Below are 18,391 nucleotides of genomic sequence, written 5' to 3'. Positions count from 1 at the left end.
CCCCCTTAAGCGAAACATTTTGCAGCATCAAAATGCTACAGGTCCCCAACTCCCCAAAATGTTTAAAGGCAGCTAGCGCACTACAAGAAGAAGCGGGACTGGGGCGCGGCGGGCTAAGCTCCGCGGATCTCCCAGGCGACGGGACGCTACCCGCGGCGAGGTTGCTGCGGCCCCGCCCCTCCCTCCGGGCGCCCTCTGGCCCAGCCTCGCGCTCTGCGCATGCGTACGTGCACTGACCCCGCCCCTCTGGCGCCGCCGTCGGAGCCATTTCGCTGCCGCTTCCATGCAAGTTGCGGTGCGCGTGCTGGGTGTTGGTGAGGAAGGCCGGCGTCACGGGCGGTCGTGAGAGAGCTGTGTTCTCCGGCACCAGGAAGCGGAGGTCGGTAGGAGAAAGACGTCTTTGCCACCCGTTGGGGCGGCGTGGAGCCTCGCGGCTCTGCAGCCGGGCTTTGTTGCGGAGCGCGGGCGGCGGCGGCGGGTGGGGGAAGGGGGAGCCGCCCCGCCGGGTGCCCGGATTGCGGGTCGTGTGCTGCTCGCCGCGCCGCCGGGGGCCGCGTTGTGGCCCCCAGTCCTTCGCCCGGCGATTCCCAGTCCTGTCTCCGAAGCAGCCCGACCCTACTTCCTCCTCCGGCCAGCGCGCGGCGGTGGCGCTGTCGCCGTCGCCGCTGAGTGAAAGGGGGTGAATGGTCTGGTGGTGAGCCCGCCGTGACGCCGACGCGCCCAGAGCCCTTCATTCATTCATTCAGGCCGTAAATACTGGGCGCTGCCCCGCAGGCGCTGTGGGAAGAGCAGTGCACACGTTAGGCGGGGGCCCTGCCCTTCCCTCGCCGAGGTTGTGGTCGTGGTGGGGGTGGGGGCTGTAGGAGAACAAATGTCTGCAGGTTTCGGTGAAGAGAGAGGAATTACGGCGTGTAAAGGGAGAGAGCTACTTTAGGTGGGATGGAAAGGGAAGGCGTTTTGGAAGAGGTCGACCTTTGAGCTGGTATCTCGGCCTTGAGACCGAGAATGGCGTCAGCCGTAAAGATGCGGAGGAAAAGCTGAACTGCAGGGGCAGAAGGGATTAGTTAGCGCTTAAAGGCAGGGATTGGAAAGAAGCTGAAAGAAGGCCATGTGACTGGAGTGTGGTGAGGATTTAAGAGAAGAACGGATTTTAGGGTGGCTAGAGTAGAAACGGGGGCGTCATTTAGGACGTGATTGCAGTACTCCGGTGTGCAGTAGCGGTGGCAGGGGAGATGGAGAGAAGCGAATGGATTAGAGACATGTTTTGGAGGCAGAATTGCGTAGTAGATCAGGAGTCGGATTATCTGGTTTGGAATTCTGGGTCCCCCACTTAGAGCTCTGTCTTTTGGGCAAGTTATTCTTTGTCTCAGTTTACCTATCTGTAAAAAGGGGATGATAATAATGCGTATCTATACAGTTGTTGTAAGGGTTAAGTAAAATAGTTCATGTAGATGATCCTCAGGATTCTTACTGTCTGGTACACAGAAAGGGCTCCACAAGGGATAGCTATGGAGGATCTTGAAGGAGTGGATGACTCCCAGATTGTGACGTGAGTGGATGGTGGTGCCATTTAAGGAGATGGGAACACTGGGATTAGGGGGAGGAGGAAGAGGTTTGGGAGGAATTTTAAAATTCTGTTTTGACTGAGATGCCAAATTAGCATTCAACTGGGTATGTTAGTGCTGCAGTTGGATGAACTTGATTTTTTAAAAAATGTTTTTGCTGAGGAAGATAAGCCGTGAGCTAACATCTGTTGCCAGTCTTCCTTTTTTTGTTTTTGTTTTTGTTTTATTTTGGTGAAGAAGATTGGCCCTGAGCTAACATCTGTTGCCAGTCTTCCTCTTTTTGCTTGAGGAAGATTGTCCCTGAACTAACATCTGTGCCAGTCTTCCTCTGTTTTGTATATGGGACACTACCACAGTAGGTCCACGCCAGGGACCTGAACCACTGAACTATGCCATGGGCCGGCGCCTAGATAAACTTGATTTTGAAATTTGAAGAGAAAAGACTGAATTTTCAATATATATCAGTTTGGGCATCATTAGCATATACTTGATACTGAATATTACAGAGTTAGATGAAACTACCTAGGGAGGAAGGAATTAGATAGTGTAGTCCTTCATATTTCATGTTACTCATTCACCCTGAGGGCTTGTTTTTTGAATTAATTATTCAGGAGTGGAGTTTATAGATAGACATCTTCAGCTTTCCGTAGCTTTTCAGTTAATAGGATGTCCCCAGGATTAGCCTCTGGCTGCAGAATAAACTTATTAACAAGTTTATGCTAGGGTCCAGTTTGATGACATTAGACTTTGGTGCTAACAAAATACACTAAACATTAACAGAAGACCAAAGTTTAATGTTAGTAATGGGATTTCTTCTCACAGCAAACCAAATTCATAGCATATTTTCATTGGTTCTAAATTTGGTCTCAGGTATCTTGTAAATTAGACTCAGATTTTAGATTCATAGGCACCATGTCTTTTGGTATCTTATAAACTGGAGTAGAGGGAGAGTGCCAACTTGGCACTCTGAATTTGAATTTAGGCCTCCACAAGTGAGTGACTGGGAAAAGTTACTTAAACTTTCTATGCCCTAGTTTCTACCTCTGTAAAAGATGATGATAGTATCTACCATGTAATGTTGTCTTCCATCGTTGTGAGAATTAAGTGAATTAAGACACGTAAGATGCTTATTGTAAAAAAAAAAAAAAAAAAAATATGGGGGAGTACATTACGTCAAATATTTTTTAAGAAAAGATAAAAATCACTCATAGTCACCCAAAGATAACCATTTTGGGGCATATTTCTTTCCAGTCTTGATTTATGCATATATACTTGTTACATAGTTCAGATCTTACAGTTTTGTAGCCTGCTCCTTCTTGTAATGTGTCATGAACTTTCCAATCATGTCTTTAAAGTTTCCTCATAGGTGATTTTAATAGCAGCATGATAGAATATCCTGTACTTAACCTGGATTTTCAGTAAATCTCACTTATTGTTTATTTCCAGATTGGTAATTTCCAATATTTGCTCTTATAAATAATGCTGTTTTTAACTATTGTTTTCTTAGGTCTGAAGAAGATATTTGAAACATGGGTGATGTTAAAAATTTTCTGTATGCCTGGTGTGGCAAAAGGAAGATGACCCCATCCTATGAAATTAGAGCAGTGGGGAACAAAAACAGGCAGAAATTCATGTGTGAGGTACTAAAGAATACAGTTTACATTTATGTGATTTTTGAGGCTTATTTTGGTGTTAAAAGAACAGTGTTTTCTATTTGGAAATGTTAATGCGTTGCATGTTGGAGAATGTTCTTTATTGTGACTTGCCTGCTATTCTGGTTCATTATAAATCATTTTCATGTGAGCATTACTTTTAGAACAGTCTGAGAGGTGGATTATTCTAATTAGAACATGCATCTTCCTCAACTTCTATGATACCAGTAGTGCATGGTAGAAAAGTTGGATCAGCTGTTTGCTGTTTTACTAACTCCTGTAGAAAGTGGAGCAATTCTTGATTGCTTCAAGTCAAAGTGTTTAAAATAAATACAGATGGAGAGCTTGTTCTTGGATCTTATAAAATTCAATTTTAATGTGGAACATTCTGTTACATGAGAAGAGACTATCTGAGCCACATAAGTTAATGCTCTTGTTTTTGGATTAGTTTATCAATGGACAACACAACTCAAGCATTTTCATAAGAAAGCCCATGAATTCTCCTAGGTGTGTTATTTTCAGCCTGTTTATAGTCTGTCTCCAACAGTTAACTGTTATCCCTTAATGGACTGTTGAATTATGAAGTTTTTAAATCCCAGGATTACCCAGATCGATCTCTTAATACATGTTTTTCATGACTGTTAAAGGTTCGAGTGGAAGGATATAATTACACTGGCATGGGCAATTCCACCAATAAAAAAGATGCACAGAGCAATGCTGCCAGAGACTTTGTTAACTATTTGGTTCGAATAAATGAAGTAAAGAGTGAAGAAGTCCCAGCTGTTGGGGTAAGTACTTATGACCAAGAACTTGAGATGTATGTTATAAAGTTATGCCAACCCACTATGTATGGAGACCCAGGGTAATAATTTTTCAATGTTGTTATCAAATATATTAATGTGTTGCTTAGTGAACCTTGGCATCTTGTTTTCTCGGAGCCCTAGGATGAGTTCCTGAAGCTGTGGATTTCATTCTTATAATGTAGTGGACTTGTAGGCTTGGGAAATACCTTTAATCTGTGTGTCTCCTGGTTTTGAATGTTTCATTCATTCATAAACTGATTTTTCAGAGTCTGTTGTGTTCTGTGTACTTCCAAAGATAACATTTTAAGTAGAGTATAAAAGTCAGTAACATTTTAAGACACAGTGTTTGCTCCCACTGACACACATATCAGAGAGAAAATAGTACTTCGTGCAATGGAACATCATTATTGTGTTTTTGATATCCTGATTATTTTAATTATATTATGTAAGTATGCAACAAAGACCCCTCTCTGGTACTGTTTTTAAGAAATAAGTTTTGTTTCTCATTTAATTAAAAAATGAAAATTTGAATTTTCACAAAAATAGAAGGATTGTCATTATAAAAAAAGATTTACATTATGATTTAAGTAAATCCCTTGGGTAACTTAAATGAAAGATTCAGTTTTTATAAAACCCTTAGGAAGAATATCTCTGTCAATTTTAACAATTTATTTTCACTGAGTTTTTGTATTCTGACTTGTTTATAAAGGTAAAAATATGTTTTATGGGCATACATTGGAAATATTGCAGGTTCAGTTCCAGACCACCCCAAGAAAGCGAATATCAAAATAAAGCAAATCACTGGGGTCAGCCCAGTGGTGTAGTGTTCAGGTTCACACACTCGACTTTGGTGGGCCAGCGTTTGTGGGTTCGGATCCCAGGCACGGACCTACACAACACTTATCAAGCCATGCTGTGGTGGTGTCCCACATACAAAAAATAGAGGAAGATGGGCACAGATGTTAGCTGCATGGCAATCTTCCTCAAGCAAAAAGAGGAAGATTGGCAACAGGTGTTAGCTCAGGGCCACTCTTCCTCACCAAAAAAAAAACAAGTCACACGAATTTTTTGGTTTCTCAGTGCATATAAAAGTTACGTGTACACTGTACTATAGTCTAAGTGTGCAATAGCATTATGTCTTAAAAAACAATGTAAATACCTTAGTTAGAAAAAACTTTATTGCTAACAAATGCTAGCCATCATCTGAGCCTTCAGCAAGTCATAATCTTTTTGCTGGTGGAGGGTCTTGTGAAAAAAAAAAAAAAGCAGTATCTATGAAGTGCAATAGAATACGGTACGCCTATATTTTCTTCTGTTGCTTTGACCCAGAAGTCAAGAGACTTACTTTCTAGTATATTGTACCACTAGAAAATTATAGGATTTTAATTATGTTGGTTTGCCCATCTATAAAATGAAGGGATTGGACAAGATGATCTTAAGATTCTTTCTGGCTATGAAAAGAATGTTGCAAATATCTTTCAAATATTTGAAACCATTGGCATTTGCCCTGTCTGTTATGACCTATTCTGTATTTTTTAGCCTCTTCCTCTCTCTTGTAGTATAGGTCTGCTGTTGGCAAATTCTCTTTCATTTTCTTTTGTGTGAAAATGTTTTTATTTTACCTTTTTTTTTTTTTTTTGAATATTTTCACTGGGTATAGAATTCTGGGTTGCCAGTTTCTTTCTCAGCACTTTAAAGGTAGTGTTCCATTATTACTTCCATTATTGTCTGATGAGAAGTCAACTGTAATCAAATCATATTCACCTGTAAGTGATGTGGTGTTTTCTTTGGTTGCTCTCGTTTTTTTCTTGTCTTTGGTTTCCAGCAGTTTGGCTATAATGTGACTAGGTGTGGTTTTCTTTATTTGCTCTCTGCTTGGAGTTTGCTAAGATTCTGGAATCTGTAAATTTATGTCTTTCACAGATTTGGGAAACTTAGGCTATTTTTTCAGCCTTATTTTTTCTCTTCTCATTCTGGGATTTGTGTGTTAACATGTATGTTAAACCTCTTGATATTATCCCAAAGGTCCCTGAGGCTCTCTTCTTTTTTTCCTGCTTTCTCTCTGTTCTTCAGATTTGGTGATTTATATTGATTATCTTCAAGTTCACTGATTGTTTTCTCTGTCAACTCCATTTGCTGTTAAGTCTATCCAGTGAATTTTTTATTTCAGATGCTGTGTTTTTCATTTCTAGAATTTTTAGCTTTTTTTTTTTCCAGATTTTATCTCTCTGGTGGCATTTCCTACCTTTCATTCATTGTAAGCATGTGCTCACAATGTGAATGTGAATTTCCTATATCATTGATCATAGTTATAATAGCTGCTTTAAAATCCTTGACTACCAGTTCTAACATTTGGGCCATCTCAGGGTTAGGCTCTGTTGATTGTATTTTCTCTTGAGATTAGATCACCTTTTCCTCTGTATGTAAAGTAATTTTGGTTTATATCCTGAGCATTGTGAGTATTATCTTGTAGAGACTCTAAATAATGCTATATTTCTTCAAAAAGTATTGCTTTTGTTGTTGTGTTGTCTAGCAATTAATTTGGTTGGACTCAAACTGCAAACACTATCTTTTGAGTAACAGCTCATATCTCACTTCTGTTTTCTGATCCTTTGCTAGGCGGCTTGGAGTCTGTCCTGTATACGTGTAGTTCAGGGGTTAGCCAGAGATTTGGGCAGAGTTTATACATAGAATTTGAGGTTCCTCCTTTCCTTTACAGGATTCCCTCCTCACTTTCGTGCAGCTTTGGTTTTCCCAAACTCATACTCTCTGATTCTTCAGGCCAGAAAGACTGGGTTTTCTGTTGGAGATTTAGCTGCCTCACGTGGTTTCCCTCAAGCTAAAAGCCATAATAAACAGGAATTACACTCTTTCTATTCCTTGCTTTCTCATTTCAAGTTCCCTCCAGAATCTGCCAGCTTTTGTTTACTTTTTAGTGCCTGCATATAGTTGTGGGGGTCTTCGGGGGGTGGGGTTTGTATTTTTTTCCCTGGAGTTCATGTTGTTATTTGCAGGAGCATCCTCTAGTAGGAGCTTGCTTGGCCATGCCAGAAACAATACCGTATTGTCTTTTTCTTATTAACATTTTAACATGTTCAGATCTTTCCCATTAAATGCAGTAACTATGCATTTCCTACTTTCTCCCTCACTTCCTCTATTCCAGCTACACTGGCCTCCTTACAGTTCCTCAAATATGCCAGCACCTTTCTGCCTCAAGATTTTTGTACTTAACTATTTTTTTTGCCTTGAGTGCTCTCCCGCAGACATCCTATCTATCTATCTATATCTGTATATATCTATATCTCTATCTCTTATCTCTATCTATGTATTTTGTGAGGAAGATCAGCCCTAAGCTAACATCCGTTGCCAGTCCTCCACTTTTTCCTGAGGAAGATTGGCCCTGGGCTAACATCCCTGCCCACTTTCCTCTAGTTTATATGGGACGCCACCACAGTATGGCTTGACAAGCAGTGTGTCCGTCCGCACCTGGGATCTGAACCTGCGAACCCGGGTGCACCGAAGCAGAGCGCATTAACTTAACCGCTTCGCCACCAGGCCGGCCGAAGACATCCTATTTAAAATTGCATATCCACTGGTACCCTCACCCTGGTACTTCTTATTTCCTTTCACTGTTTCATTTTTCTCCATAGCACTAATTAACTTCTAATCCAGTGCTTCTCAGTTGGAGATGATTATGTCCACCAGGGATGTTTGGCAGTGTGTGGAGACGTTTTTGTTGTTAAAACTGGAAGAGGTGGGGGGCCGGCCCCGTGGCTTAGTGGTTAAGTGCGCACGCTCCGCTGCTGGCGGCCCAGGTTCGGATCCCGGGCCTACATCGACACACCGCTTCTCCGGCCATGCTGAGGCCGCATCCCACATACAGCAACTAGAAGGATGTGCAGCTATGACATACAACTATCTACTGGGGCTTCGAGGGGAAAATAAATAAATAAATAAAATCTTAAAAAAAAAAAAAAACTGGAAGAGGTGGTGGTGACACTGACATCTAGTAGGTAGAGGCTAGGATGCTGCTAAACATCCTACAATGCACAAGACAGCCTCTTACAACAAAGAATTATCCAGCCCAAGGTGTCAGTTGTATTGAGATTGAAAAACCCTCTTCTAACCTAATTTTTTCCCCTAGATCCTCATATTTCATGAGAGCAGGGATTTTTGTCTTTTTTTAGTTCGTTGCTGTGTCCCCAGCATCTAGAATAGTTCCTGGTTTATATAGCAGGCACTTAAATGTTTTTTGGTTGAATGAATGAACAATAAATGGATGTATTTGGCAAGAAATATTACAAGCCAATCTCTACTTTTAGCTACCATCTTTATCTCACCTCGCCATCTCTGCCAAACTCTTCCTCATATCACTTACTTCATCTAGCACTTGGCCTTTCACTCCACAAATTGCACCTGCCATAAGTGACCTGTTTCTGAATGCAGAGGATACTTTTAAAAATTTTTATGGTGGATAATTTTAAATGTGTATAAAAGTAAGAATACTATCATGAACCCCAATGTTCCTGTAGTCTGATTGTAACACTTTTCAACATGACCACTTATGATGATTTGTCTCTAGTCTCTATCTACCTTCTTCCTTCTAGATTATTTTGAAGCAAATCCCAGACACCCTATCATTTATCTGTTTCTATGTCAGTTAGTTCTCTAAAAGATAACCCTTTTTAAAAGCATAGTAATTCCATTATCAAACCTAAAAAAAATTAAGAATACTTAACGTCCTCAACTATCTCTCAGGGAGGGAGAAATTTCCCCTCCTACCACTCGTGAGTTCTTGTGGCTAGACTAATAATGAAATTGACGTATGACCAGATTAGCAAAAGAAAAGCCAATATAATGTGTACGTATGGGAGATCATAAAAAGGATGTTCCAAGAGTGAACAAAGCAGGCAGTTTATATGTCTTCTTACACAGAGAAACAATAAATTTGTGAGGAATTGACAGGACAAAGAAACTTAGGTTTAGGGTATGTAATTAGTGAGGAATTTAAGCAGTTTTAGGCTTGCAGTAGTAAATTAGTAAAAGTAACCCAAAGTTTGTTTATATAGGCTTCTTGGCCCTGAATTCCCTAGCTCTGGTGATAAGGATGCAGGTGGGATGCAGGGAGAGCACCTTTAACATGGGAGATTTATTTCCTGTATTCAGAGAGACAGAGAAGGGTCAGAGTGCCCTTCTTGTACTGGCTATTTCTCAAGTGACTTTAATTCGAAATAATCAATATGCCATTGTGGAATATTTTGGGGTGGCCAGTTCTGGGCTCGGCTCCAACATATCCAGTTAGTATTCAGATTTTCCTGTTTGTTTCACAAATGCATTTTTTAGTTTGTTTAAATCATGCTCCAAGTGATGTCCGTATACTGCAATTGATTGATCTCTTATCTTTTAATTACTAGATTCCCTCTCCCTCTTCCTTTCTCTCTCATTTTTCTTTACAGTTTGTTGATGAAAGCACATCATTTATTCTTTGGTTTCCCACAGTTTGGATTTTACAGATTATATCGCTATGATATCATAAAACATGTTTCTCTGCCTCTCTATTTCCCATAATTGGTAGTTAAATCTAGAGTCTTGATCAGATTCAGATTTGATTGGAGTGGAGGAGCAGGAACAAGAAATCACCAAAGGTGGTATTCTGTACTTCCATTAGGAGGAGGCACATAATTTTGTGATGTTAGCAACCATTGATGATCACTGTGTAGATTTATTATTTCATTAGCAGATTCCTTTGATTTTTAGCTGGAATACTTTTATAACATTAAACCTTTCCGTATCAATAATTTAGTCACCCTGAGGTATACTTTATACAGGAAAAGCAAGATAAGTCTTTGATTCTTTCCCTTTATTTAACAATTTAAAAAAATAATAAGTTGGTTCCTAGTACCCTCCCAAGGTCATCAACTAGTTTTTTTTTTTTCCAGAATCATTAGGAACTCATTGATTCAAATATGTAATGTATTTTAATTAATTCATTATTTTCTTATTGATGTTTAAGTTGTCTTAGTTTTGGCTAGAGCTTTAAGTTGTCTCATTTTGGCTTCAGATTGATTCCTGAGGTTTTTTAACTTTATCCCATGGTCTTTGATCACTTTCTTGCTTTCTGGTATACCGTGTATTTGGCTTAGCTTGAATTTTCCTATCTCAGACCTGGAATCAGCCATTTCTTGGGAGGCCTTGTTCTTTTCACTGGGGTTGGTTTTTAGAGGCCACAGACTGAGTCTTAGGAGTTAACTGCTGAATTGGTCATTGTTTTAACCTTTTTAGTATACAGAGCTCTGGAAAAATTTTTCCTTGACAAGATATGTTTTAAGTTCAAACTGATGCTTCTGGTTTAAATTCTGGAGTGTGGAACTTTTGCTTAACTTCAGTGTACATCTGTATGTCCTTTTTTCCTCAAACCAAAAACTGTGGTTCCTTCCAGTGCCCCGACATAATTACTCTGTTGCTTTATTCAACAACATACACATAGCAGTCTCACACTATAAATTCCAGTACTGCTATCAATAATATGTTTACTGAAAAGTTTAAAAATTTTTTGCAATTTTTTTCATATTTAGGGTATATTCCACTGCAGACATACAATTAAATTACTGCGCTTTAAAGTTGAAGATAATTCCTCTTTGTGATTACACCATGATCTCTATACTCAGGTTCATTTGTTTCATTTTGCTTTTGATTTTTAGGAGTCACCTTTTTAAAATTGGATAATTATATAAAATATTTACTTAATTTTGACATTAAATCTACAAAATAAGTATAGTTAGAAAAGTCTGGCCTCTATCCCTGCCTCCTCCATCTTTGTCCCCATCTTCCAGTTTTTTTGTTTTTTAATTTTTGCTCAACCTTCCTTTTTCTAATTATAAGCAAATAATATATATGTATTAATATCCTTTACCCCAACTCTCATTTATTATACTAACACTATCTTATTATACACCTTTTTCTTTTTCTCCACCTGCCTGTTTTTCACTTCCATAGTACCATAGTTTATTCAGCTAGCTTCTATTGGACATTTGTTTCTTTGGTTTTTTCCTATCTTTTTACTATTACAAATAGTGCTGAAATGAATAGCCTTATGCATATGTATTTTTGTTTGTCTGTCTTTGGGAGAGATTGCTTGAAATAGGATTGCCAGGTCAAAGGATACATGCATAGGTGATTTTGCAAGCTATTAGCATTTCTCTCTCCATAGGAGTTGTATTGTTTTTCGTTTTCACCAACAGTGGTTCTCAACAGGGGTGATTTTGCCTTCCCAGGGGCATTTGGCAATGTATGGATGTGTTTTTGACTCTCAGGACTTGAGAGGGAGGAGGTGTGCTGCTGGCATCTAGTGGGTAGAAGCCAGCGTTGCTGCTAAACAGCTAGGATGTTCAGAACAGTCCTCCACAACAATTAACTGACCAAAATGTCAATAGTGTCAAAGTAGAGAAACCTTGGTCTACAACCTCACCACAGGTGTATTTTTGTCAATCTGTGGGAGATATCTTAGTGTACCTTTAATTCGCCTTTCTTTTTTTTTAAACATTTTATTTATTTATTTATTTTCCCCCCAAAGCCCCAGTAGATAGTTGTACGCCATAGCTGCACATCTTTCTAGTTGCTGTATATGGGACGCGGCCTCAGCATGGCCGGAGAAGCGGTGCGTCGGTGCGCGCCGCCCGGGATCCGAACCTGGGCCGCCAGCAGCGGAGCGCGCGCACTTAACCGCTAAGCCACAGAGCCCTCGCCTTTCTTTTATTATGAGTGAAGTTGAAGATCTTTTGGCATTTAAGGACCATTTGCATTTTTTTTTTTTCAATGAACTGGTTCCTATATCTTACCCATTTTTCTATTGGATTCTTAGTTGCTTTCAAGTTATTTGCATATTAGTGTGATATTAACCATTTTTCTGTGTGATATGTTACAAATATTTTTTCCCAATTTGTCCTTCTTTATATCTTTATTTTTGTTTGTGATGTTTTCTACCATACCAAAAAAATGTTCTTAATGTAAATTGAACACCCTCCCTTTTTATTTTTTTCACCTAATCAGTGTTCCAGCTTTATTGTTCACATCCTCCATCTCAAGACACTCTTCCTTTGTTTTTTCCAGCACCCAATTTGTTGATTATCTTCCTGTCTCTCTGACTGTTCCGTAATTTTGTTTTTCATCTTCCCTTCACGTAGTAGGGTTTGGTCCTATACCCTTAAGTATAAGTTTTCCGTAGCATAATTATCCCATCCTTTGTTCAGACTACTCTGTAAACTTGGCATTCTATCAGGTATTCGTACTTGTATCCTTTCTGTAATGAATGCATCAGTTCTGGACTTTTACTTAGACTAAACCATAATTAATCTTTTATTATTACTTGACGGGGAGCTGTATATTTCTTCATCTTGAACAAGACCTTTGGTCTCAATAGATCTACTTTAAACAAACTAACAGGCATTCAAAAAAAGTTACTACAGTGAGAATTCATGACACTTCCCTATACAACTTTTCTCCTTTTTTAAACTTAGATTTTTAAATTACGTATAGTAAGCTGTTTTTCTGGCCTTGCTTCCTTCTATTAGATGAAAACATTTTTAGTTTTTGATGGAGATTTTGTTTGATTGATTCATAGGAACAATATACCCTCTGAAACAGGGAACCTATTTTGTCACCTGTGTTGGGCGGGGGTGTTGGTCACATCATTCTGTCAGTAAGTATATGTTGAATACTACGAATTCTTAATGTAATATTGCAAGATTACCAGGATACTTGAGCCATTTTAGATTTAGTGTATCACTATATCGACAGATTTACCAGTTTTGGTAGTCTTTTTAAAAAAATTATTTGCTAATTTAAGAGATAAAAAGTGATTGTTTTAAAATGCATTTCTTTTTTTTGTGAGGAAGATTAGCCCTGGGCTGCCATCCGTGCCCATCTTCCTCTACTTTATATGGGTTGCTGCCACAGTGTGGCTTGATAAGTGGTGCATCAGTCTGTGCCTGGGATCCGAACCTGCAAACCTCGGGCCATTGAAGCGGAGTGCACGAACTTTACTACTACGCCACTGTGCCGGCCCCTAATATGCATTTCTTTAGTTAATAATTGGAACACTTGTAAATGTTAACTATTTCTAATTTCCTCCTTTGAATTGTCTATTCTTCACTTACCAGTAGTTCGTGTTGTACTATATATATCTAGAATTAAAAGAACATCAATTTTACAGCATTTAATATATGTTCATTGCAGAAATTTTGGGAAACATAAAGATTATAAAGAAGACAACATAAATGAACTGTAATATTGCCAGTGTTACTGAAATCTGTTATTTATTATTTACATGTTTAAATATTTAAATGTGTATATATTTTTTTAATTTTATTTATTTATTTATTTTTCCCCCGAAGCCCCAGTAGATAGTTGTATGTCATAGCTGCACATTCTTCTAGTTGGCTGTATGTGGGACATGGCCTCAGCATGGCCAGAGGAGCAGTGCGTCGGTGCGTGGCCGGGATCTGAACCCGGGCCGCCAGCAGCCGAGTGTGCGCACTTAACTGCTAAGCCACGGGGCTGGCCCTAAATGTGTATTTTAATGTGGTAGAATGCATATTACATATATGTTTGGTAACCTGCTTTTTTTTAAACATAAAATTTTCTCATGTCATTATACTTTCTTCCTTAGGCAAAGGCAAGGGTGTGCACTATGACACACTTTTTTTTTTTTTTGCTGAGGAAGATTCACCTTGAGCTAACATCTGTGCCAGTCTTCCTCTGCTTTGTATGTGGGTCGCTGCTACAGCATGGCTGACAAGTGGTGTAGGTCTGCTCCCAGGATCCAAACTCATGAACCTGGGCTCCCGAGGCAGAGTGCATGGAACTTTGACCACTCGGCCACGGGGCCAGCCCCCAGTAACACAATTTTGATACCCTCTTTCCCTCCACCTTAATCTTAATTGATCAAGAAATGTAAAAAAAGAAGTCCTCCCTGTCTTGGTCAGTTTGGGCTGGTGTAACAAAGCACTGTAGACTGGGTGACGTATAAACAACAGAAACTTATTTCTCATGCTTCTGGAGGCTAGGAAGTATAGGATCAAGGTTCTGGCTAATTCTGTGTCTGGTCAGGGCCTGCTTCCTACTTCATAACAGGCTGTCTTCTCACTATATCCTCACATGGCAGGAAAATCCAGAGAGCTCTCTGTGGTCTTTTTTTATAAGGGCACTAATCCCATTCATGAAGGCTCCACCCTCATGACCTAATCACCTCCCAAAGGCCTCACCTCCTAATCGTATCACATTGGAGGTTAGGATTTCAATATATGAATTTTGAGAAGACATAAGTATTCAATTCGTAACACTTCTCATCACAGGAAAATAGGAAGTTGCCTACTTCCTCAAGTCTTGAGGAAGAAATTTTTTCTTAAGTTGACATAGATAGAGAGTGAGGTAGAGCGAAATTGTGGCCCTAGGGTGGGCAAAGTGGTGGAAAGAGGAAAAGTAAGCATTGTGGTACCAGTGCTGCCCACTGTTTTTTTCCTGGGACCTGGCTATTAGGGCTCTCCCCAGAGTAGGCTGTAATTTGCCTCCACAGCCCTACCCTTGGAGGAGCACTATGCCTCAAGCTATCTGCTATCTGTATAAAACAAAGAAAGATTGAAAATAAAGACATGAATAAAGCTATACCAGGCAGGTGAAGTCCAAAAAAAAAAGTAGTAGTAGGAATATTAATATCAAAATAAACTTTAAGGAAGAAGGCAGAAAAGACATCAGTTTGCAACATACCAATCCACCTAGCCTTAGCAATGCTAATGTATATATTGGCAACCCTAAAATGGTAATGTGAGAAAGTAGCACAGGGACCAAAAAATCCTAAACATTTGGAATTTTGAACACTTGGTTCCAAATGAAAATTAAAAATTAGAATTACAGACTATTAAGATAACAGTGTCAGTCAAAACTTGGGAGGGCTGGAGGAATAGTCATTTATTCAAAGGACTATCAAACGCCTTTGTTATTACACAAGAAATAGTTTTTTAAATGAGTGAATTGGTAAGTTTCAACTCAGGAAAATAGAGCAGATAAGACAGGAAGAAATTAATAAAGATAAAATCAGAAATTGCTGAATTAGGAGAAAAAGTAAAAGTGATAAGTAAAAATTTTTGTGTGTGTGTGTGAGGAAGATCAGCCTTGAGCTAACATCCATGCCAACCCTCCTCTTTTTGCTGAGGAAGACTGGCCCTGGGCTAACATCTGTGCCGATCTTCTTCTACTTTATATGGGACGCCGCCACAGCGTGGCTTGACAAGCAGTGCGTCGCGGCGCGTCTGGGATCCGAACCTGGGCCGCCAGCAACGGAATGCATGCACTTAACTGCTACACCACGGGGCCAGCCCAATAAGTAAAAATTTTAAATGCTCTTTGTAAAAGATAAACAAAATGGTCCATCCCAAGTCTAATTAAGAAAAAAGTAAATGCTATAGATTCACATTCCTTTATCAGAAATCCATGTGGTTAGATGAGTTTGAGAATTCAGAATTTTTCATATTTTAGAAAAGTAATATGCACATACCATATCTTGTATGACACCTCCAGCACATCTGAGACAGAACCCTGTAATCAGACTTTCTCACTACATCACGTTAATGAATTTATAAGAGAAAAAATGTCTACTCAGTGGTCAACTTAATAGAGGTTTAAAAATAGCATTTGATGTTAGCTCAGAGCCGGTCTTCCTCAGCAAAAAGAGGAGGATTGGCATGCATGTTAGCTTAGGGCTGATCTTCCTCACAAAAAATAAATAAATAAAAATAGCATTTGATAAAATTAAACACGTATTACAAATAAAGTACTAAGGAAATGGAGTAGAAAAAGACGTTCTTGACATATAAAAGGTATCATCTAAGAATAATAGTAAACACTTATAAAATTGAGTCCTAGAGCAGTGCTGCTCAAAGTGTTACAGTTTGTGAGGAGTTAAGTACAGAAATGAGCAAGCATTTAGAAATGCTTACAGTATTGTGACAGCAATTTTACATTTGTTGACTCTAATAATTAGAAAACGTGGGCTTGTATTTTGAATGTCTTTCTATTTCATATTTCTAGCAATTCATTTTTGGTATAGTTTACAAAAATATTGTTCCCAATGGATTAGGGAAAAAAAGCTCAAGCTAGTTCTTCATCGCAGATAGTTTGAGATGCACTGCCCTAGGGGAATTTCTGTAAGGTTAAGAGAAAACCAAGGTGTCTACTATCACCAATGTGATGCAATAAATAAAAAGGTATAAGAGGCATATGTAATAGGAGAAGAGAAGGAAATGAGGTGTAGGGCCGGCCCTGTGGCTTAGCGGTTGAGTGTGCGCGCTCCGCTGCTGGCGGCCCGGGTTCGGATCCGGGCGCACACCGACGCACCACTTCTCTGGCCATGCTGAGGCCGCGTCCCACATACAGCAACTAGAAGGATGTGCAGCTATGACATACAACTATCTACTGGGGCTTTGGGGGAAAAAATAAATAAAAAATTAAAAAAAAAGGTGTAAATATTATAAAGAATTGGAAAAATATCCTATTCACTATAGTAGTAAAAATGATAACTTAAGAATATGTAGTTTGTGGGAACTGTAAGAAAAACGCAACAGATTTTTATTGAAGGATAGTGTCGAGAACTCTTGCGTCTGAGATTTTACCATACTTGGAAGCTAACAGTTCAGCCTGCCACAGTTTCATAGATGCTGGCGGAAGATACAAGACTTCTGAGTCAGGACAAAGGGTGTTATTACTCATGGGATAGCAGGCAGCATGAGCTTCGTGTTTGCATCGGTTCCCACTTGTCCCCAGATTCTTGGGGACAGAGTGAAGTGGGTCCAGGTGGATGCTGAGGACACAGTGGGTTTGTATCACAGCTGAGGTACTTTGAGCTTAGGAAACCCCTAGTCTTAAAAGGCGGCTGCTGGCAAACCTGCCACCTGTCTTCATTATCCTCCTTAGGAAACAGATCTGCCTCCTGCTTGGAGGAAGATATTCTGTCTTCCAAGGTAATTTGCTATTTAAACCTCCTTGAAAAGATGGTCAAACAAGACTTGGAGAAACACAAGGTATCCGTGGAGAATTGTCTCAGCAGATAGAAGACTTGATGAAATATAGAGCCATGCTATGTTTCTGGATGAGAAGTCATTATAAGATGTCAGTGAGTTCATTATAAGGAAGTCAGTTCTCCCTGAGTAAATTATATAAATTTAACATATTTCATAAATTAGGTTAAAAAGTTAATTAGGAAAAATCATTACTGAAGAATAGCCAAGAAGAATTTGAAAAAGTTAAAAGTACTAGCCAATCCTACCACATATTAATAAAGAATTTTAATTATTTTAAGATTATAGTAACTAAATTTGCATAATACTAGCTCCAAAATGAAAAACATAGGTGTTAGAAAATAATATAGAACATGTCTCAGGATAGTAAAGGCCATTTTATGGAGGATGTGGCAGGCAGAAAAGGACAAAAATTATTTGTAGCTTGTATAACAAAGAGTGAATAGCACTGAAATGTTAAATTCTTAGAAATTAATGAGAACAGTGAGGGGCCGGCCCCGTGGCTTGGAGGTTAAGTGCGCGCGCTCCGCTGCTGGCGGCCTGGGTTCAGATCCCGGTTGCGCAGCGACGCACTGCTTCTCCGGCCATGCTGAGGCCACGTCCCACATACAGCAACTAGAAGGATGTGCAGCTGTGACATACAACTATCTACTGGGGCTTTGGGGGGAAAAGATAAATAAAATAAAATCTTAAAAAAAAAAAAAAATGAGAACAGTGAATGTCCACAGAGAATAATGGGCAAAGAAAATTTAAGTCAAAATAAATAGGTTGCTATAATAAAAAACAAAACTAATATTGATAAAGATGTAACATGCATGCTATAATTGCCAGAATTGGAGAGGATGTGAGGAAATAGATTCTCATATATAGTGCTGGTACAAGTATGGAAGTCAGCAACCTTTCTGTAGAGCACTAATGTGCTTTTTAAAGTGTTCATGCCTTTTAATCCAGGAATTTCACTTTTATGAATTTTTCCTAAAAGAAATAAGCTCAAAGTACAAGGAGTTTATGGCAGCGTGGTTTTATAAGTTAAGATTGACTACAATCTAAGTGTCCATCAACTTGGTATTGCTTGAGTTATATATAGTACCTCCACACAATGGAGTAGTAAGTCATTAACATTCACATAGAGCAATATTTAAAGAAGTAGATGATGTACATAAAATATTTTACATTTGTTTTGAAACTCGATGTTCCCTCTCTCTGGAAATCTGTTCTCCCAGAATCTCTCTCGGTTGGCTCCTCCCTTGCTTCATATCTCTTCTCAAATGTCATCTTATGAGTGCAGCTTTCCCTGTTCA

The 18,391-nt window shown here is 39.3% G+C and overlaps 1 protein-coding gene across 1 annotated transcript in view; it reads left to right on the top strand.

Moving 5' to 3' along the window:
* The first annotated feature begins 273 nt into the window (after positions 1 to 273).
* The window catches only part of DHX9 (DExH-box helicase 9), a 51,444-nt gene continuing 33,326 nt past the window's right edge, over positions 274 to 18,391 (top strand). The window contains exons 1-3 of the mRNA XM_058539907.1: positions 274 to 379; positions 3,073 to 3,205; positions 3,865 to 4,005. Of these exons, the coding sequence (XP_058395890.1) occupies positions 3,095 to 3,205; positions 3,865 to 4,005 (252 nt within the window). The 5' untranslated portion in view covers positions 274 to 379; positions 3,073 to 3,094. The remainder of the gene's footprint in view (positions 380 to 3,072; positions 3,206 to 3,864; positions 4,006 to 18,391) is intronic.

The sequence above is a fragment of the Diceros bicornis genome, chromosome 4 (genome assembly GCF_020826845.1).
Source record: "Diceros bicornis minor isolate mBicDic1 chromosome 4, mDicBic1.mat.cur, whole genome shotgun sequence".
Lineage (NCBI taxonomy): Eukaryota > Metazoa > Chordata > Mammalia > Perissodactyla > Rhinocerotidae > Diceros > Diceros bicornis.
Note: the sequence above shows the minus strand (reverse complement) of the source record. Positions and strands in the feature narration are given on the sequence as shown.